Source organism: Macrobrachium nipponense, chromosome 40 (assembly GCF_015104395.2).
Source record: "Macrobrachium nipponense isolate FS-2020 chromosome 40, ASM1510439v2, whole genome shotgun sequence".
In the NCBI taxonomy this organism is placed as follows: domain Eukaryota; kingdom Metazoa; phylum Arthropoda; class Malacostraca; order Decapoda; family Palaemonidae; genus Macrobrachium; species Macrobrachium nipponense.
The window spans coordinates 10,734,494-10,743,468 of NC_061101.1; the positions used below are offsets into that span (position 1 = coordinate 10,734,494).

Genomic DNA, 8,975 nt, shown 5'->3' on the forward strand with positions numbered 1-8,975 from the left:
TCGTATCTACACACATATTTGAATATATACGTGAATACCATGGTTTAACAGTGTAGTATAATATCCAAATTTATTATTATTATTTTATTATTATTATTATTATATTATTATTATTATTATTATTAATATATTATTATTATTATTTATTTGGAACCAGGCCCCCTCCTTTAGGGAAGTGTTATTGAAAACAAGTGATATTTAAGCAGCATTTAGCATGTGGAGAGTCTTATCTTCTTATATTTATTGTTATTATTATTATTATTATTATTATTATTATTATTATTATATTATATTTTATTCATTATTATTATTATTGGAAGGAGTCTCACTTTTAGAACAATGTCATTAAAAACAAGTGCTATTTCAGGGGCATTTACCTTGTCGAGAGTCTTGTTTATTATTATTATTATTATTATTATTGTTATTGTTATTGGTTGTTATTGTTATTGTTATTGTATTGTTATTGTTATTATTATTATTATTATTATTATTATTATCATTATTATTATTATGTTCCTTCGTATTTCCGTAAGACAAATTCTGCCTACTGTCATATTTTTTAGCCATTACCGCGCTTTCCCACCTTCCCCACAAATCCTACAGTTCTGGAACAACAATCTGAATGTCACGAGCCATCTCTAACAGACGGTGACATTTTAGTTCTACTGACCAAATTTTCTTATTCTGAGTTTACTTGCTATCTCTCTCTCTCTCTCTCTCTCTCTCTCTCTCTCTCTCTCTCTCTCTCTCTCTCTCTCTCTCTCTCTCTCTCTCTTTTCAATATAACATTTTATTTCATTGCATTAGGAAATATGGTTGTCTTCCGCAGTATTTTTTTTTACTCTGGTCTTGCCTCTGAATTAGCGTCTGCCATTAAAAGTCAATTTTTGTGTAATTTATTCATTTTTATTCGACCCTTTTCGTTAATTATTATTATTATTATTATTATTATTATTATTATTATCATTATTATTATCAATATTCTTATTAAAACGGACAAACAAATCCACAGTTTTGCATTTTTATCTTTAAATGTAAGTACAATTACATAAGTGTGGATTTGTTTTCTCTATTATTATTATTATTTATTATTATTATTATTATTATTATTATTATTATTATATTTTCTGGATTCCCATCAAGATGAAGAAAAAAAAAATTTAAATGATGGTATTTACGAATTACATTTTCCCCTGCGTCGAAGTCTGACCTTTTCAGCATTACAGAGATTCCAGAAAATTCAAGAAAATCTGGAATTCCGTATCACATTCCAGTTTATTTCTCCTCGTGGATTCCTAATAACCTTTCCCCCAAAATAAAAACAAATAGACGAGAGCAGCAACCAAATTATCCGTTGCGATGATGATTGATATGTTGCTTCAACGTTATTTTTCTCTGGGTTTAAGATGACTTTATCTGTGTTGTTTTGGAATATTTAAAGTTCTGTGAAACTATTAAAATCTGTTATTATTATTGTTGTTGTTGTTGTTGTTGTTATATGATTCTTAGAGGTAAATTTCCTTGCGTAATTTCACTCATGTAACTTTTAGTCATTTCCCGGAGACTAATAGTTATAAAACTAAATTATTTATTTCCTCGTGTTAATTATCAACTTCCTAATAATTTGGCTGACACTAAGTCGATTTTTTTTCAAAGGGTCTGCAGAAGACCAGAGATGTTTTTCTAAATAATAATAATTAATAATAATAATAATAAATAATAATAATAATAATAATAATAATAATAATAATAAAAACCACATAGCAAGCGAATGTCCGGCACTTGCACAGAACCAGTACAAAAAGAGGCATGATTCAGTGGCAAAAGCCCTCCACTGGAGCCTGTGCAAGAAACACCAGCTACCTTGCAGTAATAAGTGGTACGAACACCAACCTGATGGAGAGATAGAAAACATCAGGCAAAGATCCTCTGGGACTATGGTACAGAACAGATAGGGTGATACGTGCAAACAGACCAGACGTGACGTTGATTGACAAAAATCAAGAAGAAAGTATCACTCATTGATGTCACAATACCATGGGACACCAGAGTTGAAGAGAGAAGGGAAAAGGGAAAAAAATGGATAAGTATCAAGTCCTGAAGATAGAAATAAAGAAGGATATGGATATGCCAGTGGAAATTGTACCCATAATCATAGGAACACTAGGCACGATCCCAAGATCCCTGAAAAGGAATCTGGAAAGACTAGAGGCTGAAGTAGCTCCAGGACTCATGCAGAAGAGTGTGATCCTAGAAACGGCGCAAATAGTAAGAAGAGTGATGGACTCCTAAGGAGGCAGGATGCAACCCGGAACCCTACACTATAAATACCACCCAGTCGAATTAGAGGACTGTGATAGAGCAATAATAATAATAATAATAATAATAATAATAATAATAATAATAATAATAATAATAATAATAATAATAATAATAATAATAATAATAAAAGTATCATCATCATTATCTAAAAAGAGACAATGAATTGTCAATAATTAGGTTTTATTTCATAAAACAGATATCCAACTTCATTCCTTGGGGACTGTGTGTGGAAAATTTTCCAGTAAACCAAGACGCATTCCGCATTTCTGCAAACGAATGAAATTGCAACAATCTCGATACACATTCAGTACTTGACGTTAAGCCAAATTTATGTTTACAAAATCTATCACCAATGGACTTTCTCCCGTACTGAGACACTTACATTATGTATCACGCTGCCATGGGTAAGTGGTATTCTTCTATGTAAGAAATACACTTAAGGAACTGCAGAAAGTTTGAATTATGGTTGCCAAGACGTTATGAGACCGCTAATGATGAATGGATTCGGTAAAAGCAACATTTATATAAAAGCACATCTTTACTGCATCCAGTTAATTAAGATTATACGACACGAAGAACTTCAAGTAAGTCCGAAGGAATTTCACGAAGACGCCAATAATTAATGCAGGTGATTAAGGTCCAGAAGATTCACTTATATATAAGTCACTTATGTATAAAAATAAAAGACACAGGACCTCACATTTGATGATCAAAGGGCTTGAAGATGGATGGTACTGGCCGTGGATTACGGCAACGGTCCATTAATTAAAACATCCAGACAGGCCAGAGCAGGTGGTAAAAGCATTTTGTTATTTTTCTCGGGAAGAAAGACAGAAAACGGTATGGGTACTGGATCTCTCTCTCTCTCTCTCTCTCTCTCTCTCTCTCTCTCTCTCTCTCTCTCTCTCTCTCTCTCTCTCCTCTCGTTTCCTTCGTTTTTTCCTTTTTTTTTCTTTTCGGGAAAGTTCCTCGGATATTCACAGTGCAAGCTATCGAACGAAAATGCAATATATATATATATATATATATATATATATATATATATATATATATATATATATATATATATATATCTATATATATATATTCAGTTGTATTCACATAGGAAATGAAAAAAAGGTATATCTCAGAAAATGCCCAACAGTTTCGTCCTCCAATGGACCTCTTCTTGGAGCGTTTATTGGAGGTCCATTGGAGGACGAAACTGTTGGGCATTTTCTGAGATATACCTTTTTTCTTTTATTTTCCTATGTGGAATACAACTGAATTACTATATCTTCGTGCCTAAGAAGATTACCAGTTCGTATCTATAAATACACACACTACAAACACACGCACACAAACACACACACCCAACCCACACACACACATACACACACACACACACACACACACACACACATATATATATATATATATATATATATATATATTATATATATATATACATATATATATATATATATATATATATATATATATATATTATATAGTATATATATTATATATATAGTGCCTATATATTTTCACCATACGGACTTTTCCCCATTCAGCGAAGCTGACCCTGGAAAAACAAATTGAGCTTCCAGCTCCCAACAATTCTCTAGGGATGTCGTTACTAACCCTTTGCCCTTTTGTTGACCTCAGCTGACACTAGTACCGAACTTGGTAGACTGGCCGATGGCAGACTGGTAATAACTGGCTTGATCATTGTTCTTAACCGGCATTGTAGAGATTCGTATTCCATAACATTATGACATATTCTTGATGTTCGTTTTCATTAACAGGAAAATGGAAGCATCATAATTTTGAGTTTTGAAGTATTTTGGAATGTTATCCTATGTTCCATATTACAGTTTTTTAAACATTTTCCAATTGAAATCAAAGTGTATACGATCGAATCTCTTCTTTTTATACTGCATATAGCTATTTATGTGCCTGTTTTTCATGTAACATGTCTTTAAAAATAAAACCGACATTTATAGCCAATTAAGAGAGTAGGATAAGAGCAGCAAATCTGTTAGAATCCGTTCGAGTTGAAAGTTTAAAAACGTCTCACAGCTGAATCCTAAATTTATACCAATTCCGTAAAATTGAACATTGTTAACTCTGAGAACTGTGATTATATTGCTTCTTAAATGAAATAACCATGTATGAAACTAACAAAAGAGATACGAAAGAAGGAAAAAAATATTATAAAAGGCAATTACGGAACAAAATCATACTGAAAATGTCGAAATAATTGGGCAAAAAGTCTTCAATTCAATAAATTTAACCAACATAATCGCTACACGACGCTGTATACTTATTTCGCAATAACCAACTAATAAAAAATATAATGAATCATCCCAAAATAAAAAAAAATTAAACACAAAGAACAGCAGCGTGTCAAGGAAAGTAAGCAAAGGCCATCTCTGCACGGCGAGTATTTGCCCAGACATGGAAGCATAACGCATTCATAAGCCTGGAAGTGCACTGTCCTATGAATGTTAAAGTTTGTAGCATACCCCCAGCATTTACCTAATCCCCATTGAGCCGTCGAAGCCTCTGGAAATTGTTCATACTTTATTGGATCATGATATATATCACAGAAATGGACCTAAGTGCACCCCCTGCCGGTATCCGCCGGGTTACGCGCATAAAAGGGGATAGAATAGTGAAATGTGGCTGGGTGAGACCGTAGACTGTAAGGGGCGGTCAACGCTTTGCCGAGTGAATGCGATTCTGTGATGGTCCCTGCCTTGGGAACTGAACTAACCTTATACCTAACCTTTGCAGGAAATTGATTTTTTTAAAATAAATAACTACAGTACGGTCAGGTGGTTTATATATATATATATATATATATATATATATATATATATATATATATATATATATATATATGTGTGTGTGTGTGTGTGTGTGTGTGTGTGTGTGTATGTGACTTTGTAGTGTTTACATAGGTATATATACATGTCTGTGTGTACATATGCGCTTCTTTACACATATATAACATCCAAAATTTCAAAAAAACTTTATCTGATATGCAGCCTCCACATGACTACATTCTTATTTTATTTTTCTCATTTTAACGTTATAGCCTGACTTGTTAAGGAATATTTTCTCTTCATCCTTATAAAATCTTCTAATATTTACTTAAACACTCAAGTCTCATGGCCATAATAAGCGATAGATGACTCATACGTTACCAGTATCTTACGCTACGCCTGAACGAGTCGGGTAAAAGATAGATTCAAGTTAATGGTCAACTAAAAAAGAAGATTAGACACGAAGTTATCTACCAAAACAAAATAGTATTATATTTACTACGCTGCCACAGCGGACTGTCCGAATCATTCCGGAATTACACTATACGGCGTAAAGGGTAAATCTAATTTATCACGGCACAGAAAAATGAGCAAATCAACATTGTTTCACATCAAAATATTCCATCTCTTATTTCTTTGCGTTTTTTGGAGGAAGGAAAACTGAGGGGTGGGGGGGGGTGGGGGGGGGGGGGGGGGGTGGGGGGGGCTGGGGGGGGGGGGGGTAAATTCAATATAATTTCACGCTTGACGACGACGAAACAATTGGTTTTCTCTACGGGCGCATTCAACGACAAATATTTGCGAAGCAATAATCCCCGCGGGATATAATTGCATCAAGCCCTTTGGCAACGGCAGCTAACCTAAGTTATCAATCGCTCACTCACTATATTTTGTTTGTGGATGTAAGTCGAAATACGTAGCGAACAGCATTCAGTGTTCGTGGAATTTCTAACAGAAATTTCATTAACAACAAGTATTTGTGTACGGAATTTTCCCTTTTCTAAATTGGATTTTGTCAATCTCCAATAGTAAATTGTTTTAATATACAATTGCTATCAAAAAATATTATATTTGAATATTTCTAAAAGATTTGATAAATCTTTGAGTAAGGGTTTTATTTTTCTATATATATCTAGAAAAAATGGAGTTACGGCATCTGTCCCTAGAAATCAATTTGGCCCTCTCTCTCTCTCTCCTCTCTCTCTCTCTCTGCTCTCCTGCCCTAACAACTGGAACATGGTTTATATCGTTATGGAAGAGTTTCTTTTTTTCAGTCTCTCTCTCTCTTCTCTCTCTCTCTCTCTCCTGCCTTTAAAAACTACACATGGTTATGTATCTTTCAAAAAAAGTCGATTTTCTTTCAGTTGTCAGCTTTTCTCTCTCTCTCTCTCTCTCTCTCTCTCTCTCTCTCTCTCTCTCTTCTTCTTCTTCTTCTTCTTCTTCTCTTCTTCTTCTTCTTCTTCTTCCCTTAAAATTACACATAGTTGATATGTCTTTCAAAAAATCCATTTATTTCAGTTGTCAGCCCCCCCCCTTCTCTCTCGTCTCGGTCCCCCCCCCTTCTCTCTCTCTCTCTCTCTCTCTCAATAAACACGTAGCAACTGATATTCCATTCCCTTCCTTTCCAGGGAATGTGTTCGTCATAGCCGCCATCTTGCTGGAGAGGACCTTCAGAGTGTTGCCAACTATCTGATCCTCAGCCTGGCAGTTGCTGACCTTCTCGGTTGCAGCTTTAGTGATTGCCCTTGGGAGCTGTCTAATGAGGTAAGAATTTATTTTTATTGCGTCTCTTTTCTCGTTTCTTATCAGTAAAGTGGATAAGAACAAAACAGGACAAACACACATACGCACACACTAATATTATATTATATATATATATATATATATATATATATATATATATATATATATATATATATATATATATATATATATATATATATATAGATAGATAGATAGATAGATAGATATAGATAGATAGATAGATAGATATAGATAGATAGATGATATATATATATATATATCTATATAATAGATATATATATATATATATATATATATATATAGATATATATATATTTGTAGGCTTCCAGGGAAAGGGCAATCGATATAATTGAAGGTTTATTGCTGATGCCGACGTTTTCACAACTACATTGTTCGCATCTTTCAAGGCTGAAATAACAGCGAGTTTTTGATTCTTAATAATTAATCATAAAAACACTTTATAATAAAATATAACTAAGATAGATAGATTATATATATATATATATATATATATATATATATTATATATATATATATATTATATATATATATATATTTGTAGGCTTCCAGGGAAAGGCAATCGATATAATTGAAGGTTATTGCTGATGCCGACGTTTCACAACTACATTGTTGCATCTTCAAGGCTGAAATACAGCGAGTTGATTCTTAATAATTAATCATAAAACCGCACTTATAATAAAATATAACTAAAATCACTTATTTAAATGTTCACTCATTTTAAAAATATACGTATATAAAAAACAAAAAAGACAAAAAAACACAACACCATTGGCACGGAAATGACCTACCCAGACGGGAGTTGAAAGGAAACTGTTGAAACAAAGTTACAGTAATAATAAACAAGGCACACACGTAACAGTAAGGCAACGACAAGACAAATAGGGCCATTAAGCAATGAACAATTGTGTAGATGAGGTTTGGGTGTTTAATGATGGGACAGTTAATTTTATCATTATGGACTCTAGGGTTGTTAGGTCAGTTGTTTTTCTGCGTTTGTCCTATTATCTGAAATCTTTGTTATCTATGTATGTTTTGCATAATTGGAATGATTCCTTATATTGGATTGTTCTTGGTTGGACAGTCTGCTTCCAGTTTCTAAAACTAATTCCTCTATGGCGTCTATGCGTACCCTTAGCAGTCGTTTGGTACATCCAACGTAATCCCTGGTTACACCTGGGCAAGTATACTTATAAACAACGCTGGACGTAAACAACGGACTAACTTTGTCCTTGAGCTTGAAAAAGGACCCGATGGTGCAAGGATTTTTGGGAATCAATTTTAGATTTAAGGCAGGCAATTCTCTCTGAATTAAATTTAGACACTTTTTCCTAAAAAAATCATCATAATAATAAGGGAACGTTTGCAAACATTTTCATTTTCGGCACAGTATGGATAGCAGTGGGCATTTTCCATTTTCTTGTCTAAGAACTTGTTTAAGGCTCTGAAGAACACCCTTTGAGGAAAACAGTTATTACTAAAGTAGTTCGCCAAAGTTACGACCTCTTCGTGGAAAGGCCATCCAAACTGGACTAGTGTGTAAAGGCCCTGTGGAGGAGAGTACAAATGGAGTTTAATTTAAAATTAGAATGACAGAAGCTGTAGAAATTCGTGCCCAAACCTGTAAAAGTATCTTTTCTATAAATCCCTGTATATTTTAGGAAAAAGTGTCTAAATTTACTTCAAAGAGAATTGCCTGCCTTAAATCTAAAAGATTGATTCCCAAAAATCCTTGCACCATCGGGTCCTTTTTCAAGCTCAAGGACAAGTTAGTCCGTTGTTTACGTCCAAGCGTTGTTTATAAGTATACTTGCCCCAGGTGTAACCATGGGACTTACGTTGGATGTACCAAACGACTGCTAAGGGTACGCATAGACGCCCATAGAGGAATTAGTTTTAGAACTGGAAGCAGACTGTCCAACCCTGAACAATCCTAATATAAGGAATCATTCCAATTATGCAAAACATACATAGATAACAAAAGATTTTCAGATAATAGGACAAACGCAGAAAAACAATGACCTAACAACCCTAGAGTCCATAATGATAAAATTAACTGTC

The 8,975-nt window shown here is 33.6% G+C and overlaps 1 protein-coding gene across 1 annotated transcript in view; it reads left to right on the plus strand.

The window, feature by feature from the left end:
• Window positions 1-6,873, plus strand: part of LOC135212294 (5-hydroxytryptamine receptor 2A-like) — a 339,446-nt gene extending 332,573 nt beyond the window's left edge. Inside the window, exon 2 of the mRNA XM_064245720.1 lies at window positions 6,761-6,873. Coding sequence (XP_064101790.1) covers window positions 6,761-6,825 — 65 coding nt within the window. The 3' untranslated portion in view covers window positions 6,826-6,873. The remainder of the gene's footprint in view (window positions 1-6,760) is intronic.
• The last annotated feature ends 2,102 nt before the right edge of the window (window positions 6,874-8,975 follow it).